The 22,583-nt window shown below is 41.5% G+C and overlaps 1 protein-coding gene and 1 long non-coding RNA gene across 2 annotated transcripts in view; one reads left to right on the top strand and one right to left on the bottom strand.

Moving 5' to 3' along the window:
- The window catches only part of LOC139041515 (uncharacterized), a 103,683-nt gene that overhangs the window by 33,862 nt on the left and 47,238 nt on the right, over nucleotides 1–22,583 (bottom strand). The gene's annotated exons all lie outside the window — the stretch shown is intronic.
- Nucleotides 1–22,583, top strand: part of FAM186A (family with sequence similarity 186 member A) — a 63,020-nt gene that overhangs the window by 31,437 nt on the left and 9,000 nt on the right. The window contains exons 2-9 of the mRNA XM_070495117.1: nucleotides 2,915–3,131; nucleotides 4,070–4,240; nucleotides 10,208–12,906; nucleotides 13,483–14,886; nucleotides 15,319–15,576; nucleotides 16,369–16,588; nucleotides 16,817–17,168; nucleotides 17,277–18,284. Of these exons, the coding sequence (XP_070351218.1) occupies nucleotides 2,915–3,131; nucleotides 4,070–4,240; nucleotides 10,208–12,906; nucleotides 13,483–14,886; nucleotides 15,319–15,576; nucleotides 16,369–16,588; nucleotides 16,817–17,168; nucleotides 17,277–18,284 (6,329 nt within the window). The remainder of the gene's footprint in view (nucleotides 1–2,914; nucleotides 3,132–4,069; nucleotides 4,241–10,207; nucleotides 12,907–13,482; nucleotides 14,887–15,318; nucleotides 15,577–16,368; nucleotides 16,589–16,816; nucleotides 17,169–17,276; nucleotides 18,285–22,583) is intronic.

The raw sequence follows: 22,583 nt of genomic DNA, 5'->3' as shown, positions 1-22,583 counted from the left end.
ATAGTAATAGATGGTAACTAGACTTTTGGTAGTGATTACTGTGTAGTGTACACAGATGTTGAATTATAATGTGGTACACTTGAAGAAGATTGGCAACAGTTGTTAGCTCAAGTGCAAATCTTTTTTTTTTTTTTAAATTGGCTCCTGAGCTAACAACTGTTTCTTTTCTTTTTTTTAATCTTCTCCCCAAAGCCCTCCAGTACATAGTTGTAGATTCTAGTTGTGAGTGCCTCTGGTTATGCTGTGTAGGACGCCGACTCAACGTGGCCTGATGAGTGGTGCCATGTCCGCGCCCAGGATCCAAACTGGTGAAACCCTGGGCCGCCGAAGCAGAGCAACCGAACTTAACCACTACGCCACAGGCCAACCCCTCAGGTGCCAATCTTTAATTTAAAAAAAGTAGCCATCCTAATGAGTGTGGAGTGGTATCTCATTGTGGTTTTGATTTGCCTTTCCCTAAAGATTAGTGATGTTGAGCTTCTTTTCATATGCTTATTGGCCATTTGTATATCTTTTTTGAATGTCTATTCAAGTCCTTTCCCCTTTTTTGAATTGGGTTATTATTATTATTTTTTATGTTGAGTTGTAGGAGTTCTTTATATATTGTGGATAGTAACTCTTTATCAGGTATATGATTTGCAAATATTTTCTTCCATTCCATAGGTTGCCTTTTCACTCTGTGATTGTGTCCTCTGATGCACAAAAGTTTTAAATTTTGATTTAGTCCAATTTATCTATTTTTTTCTTTTGTCGTCTGTGGTTTTGGTGTCAGATCCTAAAAGCCATTTCCAAATCCAATATCATTAAGCTTTTCCTCCTACATTTTCTTCTGTCTTATAGCTTTAGGTCTCATGTTTAGGCTTTTGATCCACTTTGAGTTAATTTTTGTGTCTGGTGTAAGGTAAGGGTCCAACATCATTCTTTTGCATGTGGATACTCAGTTTTCCCAAAAGCATTTGTTGAAAGACTGTCCTCTCTCCATTGAACGGTCCTGGCACTCTTATAAAAAATTGACCATATGTGCAAAAGTTTACTTCTGGACTCTCTATTCTATTCCATAGGTCTATATGTCTGCCTTTATGCCAGTATGCAGTTTTAATTACTGTAGGTTTGTAGTAAGATTTGAAAATGAGAAGTGTGAGCTCTCCAACTTTATTCTTCTTTCTCAAGATTGTTTTGGTTGTTCAGGGTGCCTTGAGATTCCATATGACTTTTAGGATGGATTTTTTCATTTCTGCCAAAAATACCGTTAGGATTTTGATAGAGATTGCATTGAATCTGTATATCGGTTTCGGTGGTATTGATGTCTTTAAAATATTAAGTCTTCCAACCCATGAACATGGAATGTCTTTCCATTTATTTATGTCTTCTTTAATTTCTTTCAGTAACATTTTATAGTGAAAATTACAAGCCCACAAGTCTTTCACCTCTTTGGTTAAGTTTATTCCTATTATTTTATTCTTTTGATGCTATTGTAAGTGGAATTGTTTTCTTAATTGCCTTTCAGATTGTTCATTGTTAGTGTATAGCAGCACAATTGATTTTAGTATCCTGCAGCTTTGCTGAATTCATTTAGTAGTTTTAACAGTTTTTTTATGTGTGGAATCTTTAGGACTTTCTACACATAAGATCATATCATCTGCAAACATATAATTTTACTTCCTCCTTTCCAATTTGGATGTATTTTATTTGTTTTTTTAAAAAAATTTTTATTGAGTTAATGATAGGTTACAGTCTTGTGAAATTTCAGTTGTACATTATTATTTGTCAGTCATGTTGTAGGTGTATCCCTTTACCCTTTGTGCCCACCCCCCACCCCACCTTTTCCCCCATAGCCACTAATCTGTTCTCTTTGTCTGCATTTTTAAATTCTTCATATGAGTGGAGTCATACAGAGATTGTCCTTCTCTATCTGGCTTATTTTACTTAACATAATTCCCTCAAGGTCCTGGATGTATTTTATTTCTTTTTCTTGCCTAATTGCTCTGGCTGGAACTTCCAGTAATATGTTGAATAGAAGTGGTGAAAGTGGGCATCCTTGCCTTGTTCTTGATCTTAGAGTAAAAGTTTTCAGTCTTTCACTATTGAGTATGATGTTACCTCTAGACTTTTCAAATACGGCCTTCGTCATATTAAAGAAGTCCCCTTCTATTCCTAATTTTTTGCATGTTTTTATCATGAAAGGGTGTTGAATTTTGTCAGATGTTTTTTCTGCATCAATTGAGATGATCATGTGGGTTTTTCTTCTAGCATCCTGTTAATTTGGTGTATTTCATTGTAACAACCAAAAATGCTTCCACAGATTTCCAAACGTCACATATGTGGCAAGTAATTACCCCCATTGAGAAATATAGGGATAAAATGATGAACAAAAGAAATTTGCTGATAGACTGTTAAGGAGGGGAGATAATGAAATAAAAGTAATGTTGAAGAATATTGTGATAGCTGATTTCCAGGTGTGAGGACTAGGTAAATAAAGAAAAAACAAGCAACTTTGTTTTAGTTGTTTGTTTGTTTATAGCAGCCATAGTTTATAAAGCATTTTCACATACATTATACACCTCACATCAACTGTGAATTTAGTATCTCCACCATTTTAAAGATGAGGCGGGGGGGAAGCTCAGAATTGTTAAGTGATTTACTAAAAATCATTTTAACCAAAAGGCTAGAGTTGAGATCCAGATATGGTTTCAAACCCAATGTTCTTTTCATTACATCATAACAATGCTAGGATGATGAAGGTAGAAAAAAATATTGAAAAATGAAAATCTGAGACCCACAGTAAAGCTAGAATTACCAGGACTTTGATGGGACAGCTTTATAGGAACTGTCATGACATTTTGGGAAGAAAAGTGACCAAGCTTATTGTCAAACTGAGAATTTATTAATATATTCCCCCTTCTTATTCTTACAGGACATTAATATACAGCTGGGTGACATAATGCTCAATGTACAGAAGGTAATAAATCGCTACACTGTTGATGAGCGTGTGCACTCTGGAAGGAAAATCTCATTTGTAGAACATAAGAAACGGAGAATGAATTTGCTGGAGAAAATAGCTACTTATGCAAAGGCTGCTGAAAAGAGAGAAAAGATTCTTGTCTACATCTTGGCCTGGCTGCAAGAATGGAGTAAGTTTCCAGAAGTGGTTCAAAGGAAAACCGCAAAGTTAATGAAAAAGTTAGAGAACAGAATCTATAAGTAAATTTTGAAGGATTAATCAGACAAAAGAAGACTAAGGAGGTTATTCAGAGAACAGCTGTCCTCTGTTCCAGTAGGAATAAAATAAGAAAAATATAGGCTTGCTCACTTAATACCAGCTATTCTGGGCTCCTTGATTTTCTTCAAGCATGCCAGCATGCTCCTGCCCACTGCCTTTATGCTAACTATTCCCTTGCTTAGTACATTTTCTACCAGGTAGCCACATGGCTCATTCTCTACCCCCTGGCACTATCCTGGCACTCTTTACTCTTCTTTATTTTTGTCTATAGCATTCATTTCTTACCACCTGACATACTATATAATAAAGCTTTTATTTTTATTTTTTGTCTGTCTGCTTTCACTAGAATGAAAGCAGTATGAAGTCAGGGAATTTGTTTATTCAGCATCTAGAATAGTACTTGACAGAGGAGACACAGGTTGAAAGAAAGAATGAACATGCTAAGAACATACAAAAAAAGAGGAATTTCATTTAGTTGCAAGAAATCTCATGTAACATGGGTTATAAAATACCAGATAACTTACCAAAGGAGTTAACTGGGGTTTAGATCCCCAATATTAAAATACATGTTCACATTTTAGAGACCTACTTCCCTGGAATCAGGGAACTAAACCAAATAGTGACCTTTTAATCTGATTCATATTTAATGTCCAGGATTTACTGTTCAGCTTTCTATTTCAAGTCTCTTCCTTTTTCATTTCTTCATAAAGACAAGTCTCAGAACAGCAATAAGCGAGAGATACCTATATTCCAAAGGCTACAACACTGTGTACTTAGCCAATATTATAAACCTATATAGTTATAATTATTTATTTTTCTGCACAGAGTAATTTTTTTACTCTCTTCAAGATGCCATTTTGTCTGAGATGACTGAAATTGATATTGATGAACACCACCACTGGATAGCACAAATACAGATTTTACCAGAAACATTCAAAGCCATTGAGAATAACGTCAAGACACTGACTAGAATTAGTTCATCTTTGATGGAAGAAAAGAAGAAACAAAAGAGAAAACTAAGTAAGAGTGCTTTACAACATTGGAAATAGATTTAACCATAGTTATTAAGGTATAATTTACATGCCATAGAATTTACCCATGTTAAGTGTACAATTCGATGACTTTTAGTAAATTTAGAGTTGTGCAACTATCATCACAATTCAATTTTAGAATATTTCCATGATCCCCAAAAGATCCCTCATGCCCATTTGCAAGCAATCCTCATTCCCACTCCTAGCCCCCGACAACCACTAATTTATTTTCTGTCTCAATAAATCTGCCTTTTCTGGATATTTCATAAAATGGAATTATATGTGGTCTTTTATGTCTGGTTTCTTTCATTTAGCATAATGCTTTTGAGGTTCAGCCATGTTATAGGATGCATCAGTAGTTTCTTCCTTTCTATCTCAAATTGTATACCATTGTTTGCATATACCACATTTTATTTACTCACTCACCAGTTCACAGACATTTGGATTGTTTTCACTTTTTGGCTTTTATGAAGCCACTTTTTGGCTGCTATGAACACACATGTATGAGTCTGTGTGGATGTACATTTTCATTTCTTTTAGGTAGATACCTAAGAGTAGAATTGCTAGGTCATTTATTTCTCTATTGCTGGTAAATATATGTTTAACTTTTTAAGAAATTGTTAATTTATTTTCCAAGTGATAGCACCATTTTAAATTCTCATCAACAGCGTATCAGGGTTCCAGTTTCTCCACATCCTCAATAACACTTGTTGTTGGTCTGTCTTTATTATAGCCTTTCTAATAGGGGTGAAGTGGTATATCATTGTGGTCTTAGTTTCCATTTCCCTAATGACTAACGACGTTGAGCATTTTTTCATGTGCTTATTAGCCATTCCTATATCTTCTTTGATGAAATATTGATTCAAATACTTACTTATTTTTATAATTGAGTTTTAAGAGTTCTTTATATTTTCTGGATTCATGTCCATTATCAGAAAAGTGATTTGCAAATACTTTCTCCCAGTCTGCGGCTTGTGTTTTCATTTTCTTAATGGTGTCTTTGGAGCCCAAAAGTTTAATTTTGATGAAGTCTAACCAATTTATCTATTTTTTCTCTTATGGATTATGGTTTTAGTGTTGTTTTAAGAACATGTATCAATCATGGTTCAACCAGAGAAGCAGAACCGGTAGGAGATTATATATAATCTATCAGTCTATCTCTATCTTATAGCAAAGTATGTTGGAGAATACACTTTGTATTATTTCAATCCTTTTAAATTTATTGGGACTTTTTTTTATCACATCATGTGGTCTATCCTGGAGAATGTTCCATGTGTGCTTGAAAAGAATATATATTCTGCTGTTGTTGTGTGGTGTTTCATAGTTGGTTTATACTGTTGTTCTAGCCTTCTCTCTATATATCCTTACTGATTTTCTGTCTAGTTGTTCTATCGCTTATTGAGAATGGGATATTGAACTCCCCAACTATTATTGTTGAGTTGTCTATTTCTCTCTTTAATTCTGTCAGTTTTTGCTTTATTTTAAGGCTCTGTTGTGAGATGCATATATGTTTATAATTGTCATAGCTTCCTGATGAACTGATTCTTTTATCATTATAAAATGTCCCTTGTCTCTAGAAGCATTTTTTGTCTTAAAGTCTATTTTGTCAGATATTAGTATATTCTTTCCAGCTCCCCTGTGGTTACTATTTGAAAACTTGAATCTAGGATATGTGGTTTTCACTTGGATCTTGTGGGTTTTTTTTAAAAATACAATCTGGCAATATCTGACTTTTGATTGGAATGTTTAATTCATTCATATTTAATGTAATTATTGATATGGTTGGATTTATACTTGCCATTTTGCTGCTCATTTTCTATATGTCTCATATCTCTTTTGCTCTCTTCTTCTTTTACTGGCTTCTGAGTTAAATAAAAATTTTCTAGTGTACCATTTTAATCCCATTTTTTCAGAGTAATTTTCTTAGTGGTTGCCCTAACAATTGCAGTATACGTCTTAAATTATTACAGTCTGCTTCAGACTAGTAGTAATTTAATTCCAGAAAAATATAGAATCTTTGCTCCAATAGCTCCATTCTCTTGCCCTCTTTTGTGTTTTGTCATAAATATTATATGTGTTATAAGCGAGCAATATAGTTTTATAATTATTGTTTTATATGACTGTCTTTTTAATCAGGTAAGAGAGGAAAAGGAAAAATATGTTTTTACTGTCTTTCTTATTTACCTACATATACTGGTGTTTTTTATTTCTTCATGTGAATTTGAGTTATCCTCTGGTGTTATTTCCTTCCAACCTGAAGGACTTCTATAGTATTTATTTTGTGTGTGTGTGTGTGTGAGGAAGATTGGCCCTGAGCTAACATCTGTTGCCAATGTTCCTCTTTTTCTAGGGAAGATTGTTGCTGAGCTAACATCTGTGCCAATCTTTCCTCTATTTTATGTGGGATGCCACCACAGCATGGCTTGATGAGCAGTGCAAGGTCTGCTCCCAGGATCTGAACCCGTGAACCCTGGGCCACTGAAGTGGAGAGTGCCAACTTAACCACTACACCACCAGACTGGCCCCTCTTTAGTATTTCTTGTAAGGCAGGTCTACTAGCAACAAATTCTTGTAGTCTTTGGTTATCTGGGAATGTCTTTATTTCACCTTCATTTTCTAAGACTATTTTTTTAAGGTAGTTTTAGATTTAGAGAAAAATTGAAAAAATAATACAGAGTTCCATATATCTGCCCATAGTTTCCCTTATTATTAAGATATTATTATGATACATTTGCTATAATTAACAAACCAAAATTAATACATTATTAACTCACGTCCATAGTTTATTCATAATTCCTTGTTTTTACCCTGTCCTTTTTCTGTTTCAGGATCCCATCCTGGGTACCATATTACATTTAGTTGTCATATCTCCTTAGGCCTTCTTGTCTGTGACAGTTTCTCAGACTTTTCCTTGTATTCGATGTTCCTGACAGTTTTGAGGAGTACCAGTCATTTACATTGTAAGATGCCCCTCTATTGGAATTCGTCTGATGTTTTTCTTATGTTTATGCTGGGTTTATAGATTTTTGGGAGAAAGGTCACAGAGGTAACATACTGTTGTCATCATATAATTTCAAGGGTACATATCATCAAATGATTTATAACTCGATGTTGACCTTGATCACTTGGCTAAAGTAGTGCTTGTCAGGTTTCTCCATTGCAAAGTTACTCTTTTTCCTCATCTTCCATACTGTACTCTTCAAAAGGAAGTCTATATATGCAACCCACACTTCAGGAATGGGGAGTTATGCTACCCTTCCTTTAGGATGGAGTATCTCTCTATATAAATTATTTGAAGTTCCTATGCACAAGAGTTTGTCTCTTCTTCCCCATTTATTAATTTTTATAACTATTTATTTATATCAAAATGAACACATGGATATTTATTTTACACTTTGGGTTACAATCCAATACCACTTTATTTTCTTGCTCAAGTTGTTCTGGCTTTGGCCATCAGGACCTCTTTCAGTTGGTTCCTGTGCCACTTTGACATACCCCCGCCAATGAGGTTTTTTCTTTTTCTTTTTTTTTTTAAAGATTTTATTTTTTTTCCTTTTTCTCCCCAAAGCCCCCAGTACATAGTTGTATATTCTTCGTTGTGGGTCCTTCTAGCTGTGGCATGTGGGATGCTGCCTCAGCGTGGCTTGATAAGCCGTGCCATGTCCACGCAGGATTCAAACTGGTGAAACCCTGGGCCGCTGAAGCGGAGTGCATGAACTTAACCACTCGGCCACAGGGCCGGCCCCATCTTTGAATATTTTTAATGCCCCCTTTCTCTTGTCTTCTTCCGGGACTTCTATTTCTTGTACATTGGTATGTTTGTTGGTATCCCATAACTCTCTGAGGCTTTGTTTATTTTTCTTTATTCTTTCTCCTCCCTGTTCTTCAGATTAGACAATCTCTACTAACCTAGTGTCAGGTTTGCTAGTTATTTTCTTTTTTCAGTTCAAATCTGCTGTTGGGCCTTTTTGGTGAATTTTTCATTTGAGTTATTGTACTTTTCAACTCCAAATTTTCTACTTGGTTTTTCTAATTTCCACCTCTTTATTGCTATGTTCTATTTGATGAGTAATTGTCATCATACTTTCTTTTTATTTTAAAATATGGTTCCCTTTAGTTCTTTGAACATGTCTATAATTGCTTCTTTTGAAGTCTTTTCTCTGATAAGTCCAATCTCTGGCTTCCCTCAACCCTGATTCCTGAGACAATTTCTATTGACTGCTTTTTTCTCCTGTTTATGGATCATACTTTCCTGTTTCTTTGCATGCTTCTTTTATGTTGAAAACTGGACATTTTAGATAACATATTGTAGCAATTCTGGATTCTGATTCTCCCCACAACCTCCAGGGTTTGTTTTTGTTGTTTTTTGGTTTGTTTTTTAGAGACTTGCCTGGACTAATTCAGTGAAGTCTGTCTCCCCCACAGTGTGCAGCCACTGTTATCACTGACCAGTTATTTTTTTTCTTTTTTCATTTTTTTATTTTTAAGTATGAATTTCTAGGGATCACCTTTGGGTCAACATAGCTTAATGGTCAGTCAATGCTTAGCCAATCATTAATTGATCCAGATTGATGCAGTAAGGCTTCTACTCTTTGCTAATGGATTTGTGTATGAGTTAAGGAAATATTTTATCTCTTTTTATTTATTTATTTTTTTGTGAGGAAGATTGGCTCTGAGCTAACATCTGTTGCCAATCCTCTTTTTGCTTGAGGAAGATTGTTGCTAAGCTAACATCTGTGCCAATCTTCCTCTACTTTATGTGGGATGCCGGCACAGTGTGGCTTGATGAGCAGTGCTAGGTCTGTGCCCAGGATCCCAACCTGTGAATCCTGGGCCGCCCCGGAAGCCGAGCATGAAAACTTAACCACTACCTGTCACTGGGCTGGTCCAAGGAAGTATTGTTTTAGACAATGCCCTTAGGTATGGATTTTTCCACACTTTGTTCCAGATCCAATCAGTCCCCTCAGGCAGTTGGGCTGTCAGTCCTCACAGCCTGCCTCACTCTGGTGGAACCACCAGGCCATGAGGCTGGGGAGTTGCAGGTGGAAGCAGCTCCAGGCTAAAACATCACAGACTTCCACTGTTTTTACTGAAGTTCAGTAATTTTTCTTGAATAAGTGCTTCTCTATTTGTTGTGTGCCTCTGGTCAATTTCCAAAGTCTTAACATGATTGGTTTCAACAGTTTTGTCAAGTTTTATCATTGCTTTTCTGGGAAAAAATTTGCTGAGTTTCTCATTCAGCCATTCTAGAAGTCCCTTCAAGTATTTGACTTTTGTATGTTCTTTTGTGACCCTTTTGAAAGAACCAAGGTTAGCTTTGATTCAGAAGAGGGAGAAAAGCGGGGCTGGCCTCATGGCCGAGTGGTTGTGCGCTCCGCTTTGGCAGCCCAAGGTTTCACTGGTTCAGATCCTGGGCGTGAATCTAGCACCATTCATCAAGCCATGCTGAGGTGTCATCCCACATAGCACAACCAGAAGAACCTACAACTAGAAGATACAAATATGTACTGGGGGGTTTTGGGGAGAAGAAGGAAAAGGAGAGAGAGAGAAGATTGGCAACAATGTTAGCTCAGGTGCCAATCTTAAAAAAAAAAAAAGAGAGGGAGAAATGAAAGACAGGAACCCAAGAAAGAAAATAGAAAACACCAAGCATAATCAAAGCCAATGGAAAGTTTTGGTTTACATTATGTCTAATCCCAAACTTGTAACTGAAGGTAAATCGAGGTCACTGCTGAGTTCTACTCCTAAACCCTGGAAACAGACGTTCCAGTGATTGTAGGAAAAGAGTCATTCTTTTAAAAATCATACTATTTATTTTGGAGCCAAGGTTTTCCAATGAATCTTTATCCTATAGCTATCTGTTAATTTAGGCTAAATTCCTTAGGCTTAAGCATAGATAGAGCACAACACAAAAGAAGAAATGCAATCCATTATTTTATATATTTTTTTCTTCTAGCATCTAGAAGTATTCTATGGAAATCTTGGAAAGACAGAGTTATAAAGCGACCTGCAACAGCCCATGCTTTAAGACCAGATCAGATGATTAGCGATGAATTTGCAACAAATATCAAGGTTTCAGAAATCCAAGATATGCTACAGGAACTCATAGGCACTGCAATGTTCAACAAATTGGAAAACAATGCTATTAAATATATATCATCAACAATAGCAAACCTTTCTACAGCTTTGAGTAGAGTAAATGAGGAAGTAAAATTTTTTAACTTTCAAACTGCCAATATGTATACAAGTGAGCTAAGTGAAAGACAAAAGGAGCTCTCCCTGAAGATAATACAAGACCTCAGTGAAAAAAATGAAATACTTCAGCAGCAACTTCAAGAAACAGAACAACAATATGAACAATTTATTCGATCTAAAGGTGTGGTAGAACAGCAAGTATATACAGCATTACCCACATCAACCTTGAAAGTGTTACCGGAGCCTTCTCCACAATCATCTACAGTCATTAGCAAAGTTGATGTAGAAGACAGAATGGACAATATTTTGGCCAAAGAATTTGAAAATGTTGTAGATGATGTCCAAAGAACAGGGACAAAAGCCTCAGCGATCAAGTGGGACTCAACTATTTCACATACAGGCCAAGTTGAGATGACTTCAGATTTAACTGAACAGCAACAGCATTTACCTGGAAAAAAAAAGAAAAAGTCTCCTGAAGATGTTACTGAAGATAAGATATCACTGAAGAAAGGTGATGTCTATCAGAAAGATGGGACTGACCTGTATCAATCACAGAAAAGAAAGCGCACAAGAGGCTCATCCATGCATGAGACCTCTGGATCAAATCTGAGTGATGATAAAGGTAAATACAAAGACTTGGAGACCAAACTTGATCACCACTCTGAACTGCAAGCACTGGAAAAGAAGAAGAAAGAAGGAAAATCCTCTTTTGAAGCCAAATCAAAGTCACCCATTGAATCAAAAAGGCAACGTGTCCCTGATGACTACCCTTCTACTAACACAAATATCAAAGGTGGCAAAAGTGGAACAAGTAGTATGTGGGATCAACCCAAGAAGGTCAAACCTGAACGCTCACTTGACAAAAGCCAAATTTCTTCGGAGACTAAAGAGGAACCTACCACTGAGTCAAAGGACAAAAAGAGCAAACGTGAGAAGAGTAGTCAAGCAGAGCCATCCAGGTTGACCCAACTTGGTTATTCCTCTGAGAAAGTGAAAACAACAGGAAAGAAACATCCAATATCTTTAGGAACCACCACAAGCAAAGAAGGAATAATTGAAGAGAAGGATGTGTTAGTCAACAAGAAAGTCAAGTCTCAGGAACTTGTTAAATCACGATCTAGGACAACTAAAGAGACTTCAGAATCTACCAGCGCTTTAGGAAGTCTAGATGGCAAAAGTGAACAGGGTAACCTAGAAGAATTTCAGAAAGCCATAATGGCTTTCCTAAAAGAGAAAATTGATAACATAGGAAAGCCTTTGGATAAAAAGACTGTGCCAAAAAAGGAGTCATTATTAAAAAGAGCAGAAGTTGAAAAATTAGGAATCATAAAGGCAAAAATGGAGGAATATTTCCAAAATGTGGCTGAAACTGTGACAAAAATCTTGAGAAAATACAAAGATATAAAAAATGCAGAACAAGTTGGAGAGAAACCTCTGAAACAAAGAAAGGTAGCCTCATTTATGCCAGGACTGCATTTTCAGAAGCCAACTAGTGAAAAGTCTGAAATTAGCACATTACTCTCAGATAAGAGCATGGACCCAGTAATTGGCAATTTAATACAAATGATCTTAACTGAAATAGAAACCGAAAGAGATGTTCCAGTAGACTCAATAGGAGAGAGAGATCACAAGGAGAAGGAAGAACAAAGGCAGGAGGAATATTTGCAAGATGATCAAGAAAAAATTTTTGGTATGAGTCTCAAAAACCAGTTGGAAGAAAGGAATCTCTGGAAGAAGAGCCATGAAATGATAAATAAGGATTTGGAGAAGGAAGAGGCATGGCTCCAGAAGAAGGAGGGAAAGCAAGGGCAACAGGAGCAGAAACAGTGGCAGGAAGTAGAGGTGTGGAAGGAACAGCGAGAACAGAGGATGCAAAAGCGGATTAAGCAAGACAAGAAGCAAAAGCAAAGGGAAGAGGAGGAAGAAGAGCATCAGAAGCCAAAGCAGCAGCAGCTGGAAGCACGGAAGCAAAAAATGAAAGAGCAAGGGGTACCCTTGGAGAAGGACAAGGAACAGCAGACGAGGCAGGTTCAGAAGAAAGTGAGACATCTGGAGCTGGAAGGCAGTTCAGAGAAAGAGCAGGGGGAGCAGAAGCCAAGGAGAAAGATAAAGGACCATGAAAGGCAGGAGCAGAAAAAAGCAAAGGATCAGATGAAGATTAAGGAGAAAAGCTCTGAAGAACTAGAAAAGATGTTCAGCCAAACTTCAGAGACGTCTCCCAAGTGGAAGAGCATACAGAAAGACACATCTCAGTTATATCAAAGAGAAGAGTTCCATAGGAATCTAATGACATTAGATATTCTTGCTGATGGAAAGCACCCCACACCAATCACTCCACCCCGCTCCACACAATCTTCCTCACCTGGAGCCTTTCCTATTTCTGGACAGTCTCCCAAAAAGTCTATCACTCTTACCACTCAGCAGGCCCAGGCACTGGGGATAAGTGTCACCCCTCAGCAGGCCCAGACACAGGGCATCAGTCTCAGCCCTCAGCAGGCCCAGACACAGGGCATCAGTCTCACCCCTCAGCAGGCTCAGGCACTGGGGCTCAGTCTCACCCCTGAGCAGGCTCAGGCACTAGGGATCAGTCTCATGCCTCAGCAGGCCCAGGCACAGGGCATCAGTCTCACCCCTCAGCAGGCCAAGACAAAGGGCATCAGTCTCACCCCTCAGCAGGCCCAGACACAGGGCATCAGTCTCAGCCCTCAGCAGGCCCAGACACAGGGCATCAGTCTCACCCCTCAGCAGGCTCAGGCACTGGGGCTCAGTCTCACCCCTGAGCAGGCTCAGGCACTAGGGATCAGTCTCATGCCTCAGGAGGCCCAGGCACAGGGCATCAGTCTCACCCCTCAGCAGGCCAAGACAAAGGGCATCAGTCTCAGCCCTCAGCAGGCCCAGACACAGGGCATCAGTCTCACCCCTCAGCAAGCCCAGACACAGGGCATCAGTCTCACTCCTCAGAAGGCCCAGGCACTGGGGATCAGTCTCACCCCTCAGCAGGCCAAGACGCAGGGCATCAGTCTCAGCCCTCAGCAGGCCGAGACACAGGGCATCACTCTCACCCCTCAGCAGGCTCAGGCACTGGGCATCACTCTCACCCCTCAGCAGGCTCAGGCACTGGGCATCACTCTCACCCCTCAGCAGGCCCAGACACTGGGGATCACTCTCACCCCTCAGCAGGCCCAGACAGAGGGCATCAGTCTCAGCCCTGAGCAGGCTCAGGCACTGGGGATCAGTCTCACCCCTCAGCAGGCCAAGACAGAGGGCATTAGTCTCACCCCTCAGCAGGCTCAGGCACTGGGCATCACTCTCACCCCTGAGCAGGCCCAGACACTGGGGATCAGTCTCACCCCTCAGCAGGCTCAGGCACTGGGGATCAGTCTCACCCCTCAGCAGGCCCAGACAGAGGGCATTGGTCTCACCCCTCAGCAGGCTCAGGCACTAGGCATCACTCTCACCCCTGAGCAGGCCCTGACACTGGGGATCAGTCTCACCCCTCAGCAGGCTCAGGCACTGGGGATCAGTCTCACCCCTCAGCAGGCCCAGACAGAGGGCATTGGTCTCACCCCTCAGCAGGCTCAGGCACTGGGCATCACTCTCACCCCTGAGCAGGCCCAGACACTGGGGATCAGTCTCACCCCTCAGCAGGCTCAGGCACTGGGGATCAGTCTCACCCCTCAGCAGGCCCAGACAGAGGGCATTGGTCTCACCCCTCAGCAGGCTCAGGCACTAGGCATCACTCTCACCCCTGAGCAGGCCCAGACACTGGGGATCAGTCTCACCCCTCAGCAGGCTCAGGCACTGGGGATCAGTCTCACCCCTCAGCAGGCCAAGACACTGGGGATCACTCTCACCCCTCAGCAGGCTCAGGCACTAGGCATCACTCTCACCCCTGAGCAGGCCCAGACACTGGGGATCAGTTTCACCCCTGAGCAGGCCCAGACACTGGGGATCAGTCTCACCCCTCAGCAGGCCCGGGCACTGGGGATCAGTCTCACCCATGAGCAGGCTCAGGCACTAGGGATCAGTCTCATGCCTCAGCAGGCCCAGGCACAGGGCATCAGTCTCACCCCTCAGCAGGCCAAGACACAGGGCATTAGTCTCAGCCCTCAGCAGGCTCAGGCACTGGGCATCACTCTCACCCCTGAGCAGGCCCAGACACTGGGGATCAGTCTCACCCCTCAGCAGGCTCAGGCACTGGGGATCAGTCTCACCCCTCAACAGGCCCAGACAGAGGGCATTGGTCTCACCCCTCAGCAGGCTCAGGCACTGGGCATCACTCTCACCCCTGAGCAGGCCCAGACACTGGGGATCAGTCTCACCCCTCAGCAGGCTCAGGCACTGGGGATCAGTCTCACCCCTCAGCAGGCCCAGACAGAGGGCATTAGTCTCACCCCTCAGCAGGCTCAGGCACTAGGCATCACTCTCACCCCTGAGCAGGCCCAGACACTGGGGATCAGTTTCACCCCTGAGCAGGCCCAGACACTGGGGATCAGTCTCACCCCTCAGCAGGCCCGGGCACTGGGGATCAGTCTCACCCATGAGCAGGCTCAGGCACTAGGGATCAGTCTCATGCCTCAGCAGGCCCAGGCACAGGGCATCAGTCTCACCCCTCAGCAGGCCCAGACACAGGGCATCAGTCTCGCCGCTGAGCAGGCCCAGACACAGGGCATCAGTCTCACCCCTGAGCAGGCTCAGACACTGGGGATCAGTCTCACCCCTCAGCAGGCCCAGACACAGGGCATCAGTCTCACCCCTCAGCAGGCCCAGACACGGGGCATCAGTCTCACCCCTCAGCAGGCCCAGACACAGGGCATCAGTCTCACCCCTCAGCAGGCTCAGACACTGGGGATCAGCCTCACCCCTCAGCAGGCCCAAGCACAGGGCATCAGTCTCACCCCTCAGCAGGCACAGGCACTGGGGATCAGTCTCACCCCTCAGCAGGCCCAGGCACAGGGCATCAGTCTCACCCCTCAGCAGGCTCAGACACTGGGGATCAGCCTCACCCCTCAGCAGGCCCAAGCACAGGGCATCAGTCTCACCCCTCAGCAGGCACAGGCACTGGGGATCAGTCTCACCCCTCAGCAGGCCCAAGCACAGGGCATCAGTCTCACCCCTCAGCAGGCACAGGCACTGGGGATCAGTCTCACCCCTCAGCAGGCCCAGGCACAGGGCATCAGTCTCACCCCTCAGCAGGCTCAGACACTGGGGATCAGCCTCACCCCTCAGCAGGCCCAAGCACAGGGCATCAGTCTCACCCCTGAGCAGGCCCAGGCACTGGGCATCACTCTCACCCCTGAGCAGGCCCAGGCACTGGGAATCACTCTCACCCCTGAGCAGGCCCAGGCACTGGGGATCAGTCTCACCCCTCAGCAGGCACAGGCATTGGGGATCAGTGTCACGCCTCAGCCGGCCCCGGCACAGGGCAAGCCCCCTACTTCTGAACAGTTCAAGGCATTGGTAGTCACCCTCACCCCTGAGCAAGTTCAGGCACTGGCACCTCCTCTCACTTCTGAACAGGCTCAGTCATTGGAGGTCTCTCTCACTCCTGAGCAGGCCCAGTCACTGCAGGACCTTCTCATTCCAGAACAGGCAGAGGCACTGGTGTTTACTCTCACTCCTGAGAAAGGTCGGACTTTGGGTATCACACGTGCCCATGAACAAGCCCAGGCAGTAGATATTACCCTCACCCCTGAGCAGACACGAGCATTGAGGGTCCCTCTTAGCCTTGACCAGGCTCGGGCAGTAAAGACCCCTCTCACTTCAGGACAGGCCTGGAAACTGGGGGTCCCTATCACTCCAGAAGTAGTTCAAGAAGTATCAAACACTCATATTCTTAAGCAGATTCAAGCATTAGGGGTTACTCCCTCCCATGAGAAGGCTCAGACACTGGGCACTCCTTCCACTCTGGATGCAGCCCAGGAATTGGGAGTCCCCACCACTCCAGAAAATGCCTGGGTGTCAGCTGTCACTCTTACCCCTGAAGAGACCTGGGCTTTGGGGGCCCCTATCACCTTAGAACGGGCTCAAGCACTGGGGTTTTCTCTCTCTCCAGAGCAGTACTGGGAATCAGGAGTCCCTCTCACCTCAGATACAGTCCATACCTTAGGATCTCCCCTCACTCCTGAGCAAGTCCAACCTTTGGGAGCCCCCTTCACTCCAGGACAGGCCCAGCCCATGGGTACAACTCTCATGTCTGAGCAGGACCTAAAATCAAGAGCTCCTCTCCTTAATGAGCAGCCCTCGCAACTCTGGACTGGTCCTCCTCCAGGACATACCCAGGAAGCTGGGATCTTTTCTAGTACTGATAAATCTGTCACACCAAGTGCTCTTTGCATTTCTAAGCAGTCCCTGACATTGGTTCCTTCCACTCTAAGACCATTTCAAGAATCAAAGGCTTCTCTCCCCTCTGGGAAATCCATTACATCAAGACCTAGGCAGTTCCCAGCATCATCTGCTCCCATTGTTGAGAAGTCCTCTATATTTGAGGTCCCTTCAACTCTTTTGCAGATATCAAAATTTCCTCCCACCCAAGCCCTTACCCAACGCCAAGGAATGAGGATCCTTTCTGACTCTGGGAACCTCCTGGCACCACAGACTTTTCCTTCTTCTAGACAGATCCAGGTTTCTAAGGATGAATCCACCCCTGTGCAGTTCTTAACACCAGAGGTCCCTCCCACTCCTAGGAAGCTCTCAATACCTGGGGTCCAGCCCAGTTCAGGGCAGCTCCTTGCATTAAAGGACCTTCTTAGCTCCAGGGAGTTCTTCACATCTAGGGACGCTCTGATTTCCCAGTCACCTCTGATAATGAAGGCCCCTTTTGTTGCCAGGCAGCCACTTATATCTGGAGTCCCACCTACCTCTGCACAGATTCCCAATCTCTCGGATCTCTCTCCTGGGAAGCCCATGGTTCCCGAGGCCTCTTCCACCCATGAGGAGCTCCTGGAATCTGGACCCTTAACCCAATCTGAGCAGCCCCAGGCACTCCAGCCCCCTGCCACCCATGAGCAATATCCCTATCTACAAGCCCCTTATACCCTTGGACAGCATCTGGCACCATGGACTCTTCCTAGGCAAGCTTCTCCACTATGGATCCCCCCTCCCCCTGGGCATCCCCCAACACTATGGGTCCCCTCAACCCCTGGAAAGCCCCAGAAAGATCCATCCTCTTCTGTCTCTAAGAAAAGTAAGGAAAGATTGGCAATTATTTCTTCTCTGAAATCTAAATCAGCATTGGCCCATCCCAGTGCTCCAAATGTCAAGATGAAGCAAGCCCCTTTCACCATTAAGAAGCTCCAAATATCAGAGGTCTCTGATACTTCCGAAAAAATGCAGATACGCCATGATCCTCGTGCCATGGAACAATTTAGAACATTTCAGTCTTATCTCACCAATTATAGGACACCAAAATCACAAACTTCTTACATTGATGAGGGGGTTCTTCCCACTCTCATGAAGCCTATACCATCACTACCTTCTCTTACTGCTCAACTACCCAAAACATCACAGATCTCACCTACTGAATGGGACCAGAAATCCCGATTTCCTCCGATAGACAAGTCCTGGATGCTGACTTCAGTTTCAGGTACCAAGAAACCCAAGACGATGGTGCCCTCTTCCTCTCCCCAAGAGCTCAAAGAGCAGAGGTATTTTGTTGATGTGGAGGCTCAGAGGAAGAACTTGATACTCTTAAATCAGGCCACAAAAGCTTCTGGACTCCCTTCAGAGCTACACACAACAGCTAGGGATCTCATAATTGAAACACTTCACACGGACAAAGTTCGGCTGGGATACCTATTTCGCAAGTACATTGCCTATAGGCTCATCCAGCGTGCAAGGTAGATGTAACTATTGTATGTCTAGTTTTCTGGTTTAGTCCTGATTTCAAATATCCTCTCTCATTGCCCTAAAAGTATATACATATTTGTCAGATCAGATGTTCTAAAAGATTCTCCTATAGAAGGTCTGTGGGATAGAAGCCTATTTAAGATAGCAAAAGGAGATACATCTTTTGGGAAATAAGAAATGTCATATAACATGATCCATTTCATCCAGTTAGACTTCTAGCAGAGATGCTAAGATGTATTTTGTGGATCATCGTTGATCTCCAAAACATCAACTTCAAAAGTTTAGAGATGCTTTCAGTTATTCTGAATTTCTTTCATATTTTTGGGTTCACCAGAAGATGTATAAACTTAAAATGGGAGATGGCAAGTTATGTATGAGGTGTTACCATGGCAACTTTGCTGCTGGAGTGACCTGGAGGAAACAGGTCCTGGTCCTCATTTTTAAAAATTGCAAATATCAGAAATAGGTCAGGGAAGGAGACAATTGGCCTGCCATCCTTAGCATTTGTGTTTGAGGTTACCAATCTATTATTTTTGGGAAAGATTTCCAAACTAAAATTATAAGATGCCAAAATAAAACCTATAATAGAAAAAGTTATTACTAATTATAGGAACAAATATGTCATTTATTCAACAACAACAAGTATTTATTGGATGCCTCCTATGTGCCAAGTGTTGTTCTAGGTGCTAGGGATACAGCAGTGAATAAAACAAAGTACCCTGTTCTCATGAAATTTACATTTTTGAGGACTGAATTCATTTGGGAACTAAGAATTGGAACAACAAGGTCAAAAGAAAGGCTTATCCAAGATAAAATCAGAACTCAATTTCAAAGCTTAAATAATCTGAAATTTGTTGAACACTGTTTTATTCTATACTTCTCTTTGGTTTTCTCTTTTCAGACTGACTATTTCCAGTCTTTTAAATCTGTTATTACATGTAAACACTTTCATCCACTTGAGAATTTTAAATAATATGTTTCTGTCATTCTTCAGTTCCCTTATGTCTTTTTCCCTTTGTTATATTTAAGTTAAGAAAAACAAGTAGTATATTCACCTGGTACAATATAAAAAATACAAATGGTAGAGTAAAAAGTCCCCCTAATAATCCTATCCCTGGCCACTAGGCCCCTCTCCCAGGGCTACCAATGTATGTCCATCCAGAAATATTTTCTGCATATGTAGAAAAGTACATATGCTCTTTTATCTCCCTTTTTATATACTTCAAAGTTATGATGTTTGATTCTTTTATAACTTAACTTAGATATTAGGTATTAGATAACTTAGGTATTAATATATAAAGAGTCTGCTTACTCATTTAAAGATTCATAGTATTACAAAGTTTGGATTTATCAGAATTTACTTAACCTTTAATGGATATCTATGTTGTTTTCAAGATGTTGCATTATAAAAATATACTTCAATGAACAATCTTGTATATACCTAAGTATGTATGTGTGTATCTTCCTAGAAGTAGAATTTCTGCATCAAAGGATAAGTGCTTTGTAATTGTGATAAAGTTTTGTCAAATTGTTCTCCAGAGAGGTTGTAACAATTTACATATTGGTCAACATTATGAAAGAGTATTTCCCCACATCAAGACTAACATGAAGTACTACCAATTGTTTTGTTCATTGCCGATATAATAGATGAAATATGGCATTTCATGCTTTAATTTGCGTTACTTTTATTATGGGGGAGGTTAAGCATTTTTTTTTCTTCTTCTTCTTCTCCCCAAAGCTCCCCAGTGCATAGTTGTATATTTTAGTTGCGGGTCCTGCTAGTTGTGGTACATGGGATGTTGCCTCAGCGTAGCTTGATAAGTGGTGCTAGGTCCGCACCCAGGATCCGAACTGGCAAAACCCTGGGCCACCAAAGCAGAGCATGCAAACTTAACCACTCAGCCACGGGACCAGCCCCGTTAAGCATCTTTTGATAGACTTAAGAGACATCTGTATTTCATTTTCTGTGAAAATTCTATTCAAATACTTTGCCCATTTTTCAATTGGGTTGTCAAGTTGCTTTTTTATTTTTCATTTTTATTTTACTTTTTTTTTAGGAAGATTAGCCCTGAGCTAACATCCACCACCAATCTTTCTCTTTTTGCTGAGGAAGATTGGCCCTGAGCTAATATCCATGCCCATCTTCCTCTATTTTATATATGGGATGCCACCACAGCATGGCTTGATAAGTGGTGTGTAGATCTGCATCTGGGATCCAAACCAGCAAACCCTGGGCTGCTGAAGTGGAGAATGCAAACTTAACCACTACACCACCAGGCCAGGCCCTCAAGTTGCTTTTTTAAATTGACTCACAGGACTTGTTCAAATATTTGGACAACTAGCCCCTTGTTTGTGATAAAAATTGCCAAGTTTCCCCCAGTGGTTTGTGTTTTGACTCTGTTTTGGTGGTTTTCTGTAGAAAATGTATTCTTTGTAGAAATTTTTTATTTCTATGTGTTTACATCAATTTTTTTTAAAGATTTCATTTTTTCCTTTTCCTCCCAAAGCCCCCTGTACATAGTTGTATATTTTTAGTTGTGTGTCCGTTCCACTTGTGGCGTGTGGGATGCCGCCTCAGTGTGGCTGGATGAGTGGTCCCATGTCTGCCCCCAGGATTTGAACTGGCAAAATCCTGGGCCACTGAAGTGGCGCATGGGGCTGGCCCTTACATCAATATTTTAATAATGCTTTGTACCTTATTTAGAAAGGCCCTCTCTGCTCTGAGAATATAGAAAAATTCTTTCTAGGTTTCTTTTAGTACTTTTATGGTTGGTTATTAGTTTTTTTGTTTGTTTTACATTGAAGTCTTTGATTCACAGCTTTTTGTTGTGAGAGATGGATCTGACTTTTTTTTCCACCCAGCTACCCAGTGGCCTCATTACTACTTACAAAATAATCTACCTTTTCTGCTACTGATTTGAATGTACCTTCATCAGAAATTCTTGTATCATTTAGGTCCGTATCTAGACTCTATTATTGTTTATTGATTACACGTAGATGAGCCACTTCTATTCTGTGTTATTTATTATAGTTTTATTTTTCTGATGCTGAGTCTTTGTGGTAAGCATTAGTTCTGTTTGCTAGTACTTGTCAATGATGTGTGAGCAGAACTGATGTGCGCCATTTCTGTGCAAAGCTTGTCATTTCTAGTTTGAGACCCTCCAGAGTCTCCTTTTCCTCTGGCGTGATAGCCTACAACATTCAAGGTGATTGCTGTTCTGTTAGCCTATGTCCCTGAGAATATACAATGAAGCTCACTCCCTGCCGAGCCATGATAGATTTGTAATATGAGACACAAGTAAAATTTGTTGTTTTTAGCCACTGAGATTTGGGGATTATTTGCTAAAACGGTAAAATCTAGCTTATCTTCGTTAATCCAGTCTTCCTATCCTAGACTGTGTATATCTTTCCTTTTGTTCAGGTTGTGTATGTGTGTCCTTCAGGAGCATTTTAGTTTTCATCTAGCTCTTGCATATTCTTCCATTGGTGTATATCCTGGTAGTTTTTATTTTTGTTGTTGTTGTTACTATTGTAAATGGACTCTCTTCTATGATATCTTCTAACTCGTTGTTATTTGTATAAATGAAGCCCAGATTTCTCTACATCAATTTTGTATGTAGCTGTCTTACCTTATTCAAGCATGTGAAAAATTTTCAGTTGATATTCTTGAGTTTTCCAAGTACATAATCATTATTACCTGCAACTAATAATTTTTTACATCTAGATTTTCCAACTTTTAAACATCTCATTTCTGTCTGTTGACTACCTGAATTGGTTAGTACTTCAAGAACTATGTTAAAAAAAAATACCAGTGATATGGCTACAAGACCATCGTTGTTCATTTGATTTGCCTTGAGTAACAGCTAAGAGTGCCTTTCCATTGCCCTGTTACTTTTTTCTAGGAGAAATTAATCTTCAAGAGTGTTTAAAAGAGTCACTTACATTTATATTCTCCTTTCTGAAAAAGTTGCAAAACATCCTTAACCTTAGTCAATTTCTTTTTTTGTTGCTAAAAACATAGTGATGATAGTAGACATCTTTCTAGTTTTTGTCATTAAGAAAAATGCTGGCTTTGGGGTTGAAATACATTTTATCATATTAAAGAATTATCTATCTGCTCAGTTCATTACGGGGATTTTTCCTCCCCAAAATCCCAGTACATAGTTATTTTTTTTTTAGTTGTAAGCTCTTCTAGTTCTTCTGTGTGAGCTGCTGCCACAGCATGGCTACTGACAGACGAGTGATGTGGTTCCGTGCCCGGGAAAAAAACCCAGTCCACCGAAGCAGAG

This window comes from Equus asinus, chromosome 22, assembly GCF_041296235.1.
Source record: "Equus asinus isolate D_3611 breed Donkey chromosome 22, EquAss-T2T_v2, whole genome shotgun sequence".
Taxonomy (NCBI): Eukaryota; Metazoa; Chordata; class Mammalia; order Perissodactyla; family Equidae; genus Equus; species Equus asinus.
The sequence above is the reverse complement of the archived record's forward strand: the minus strand, read 5'-3'. Positions and strand labels throughout refer to the sequence as shown.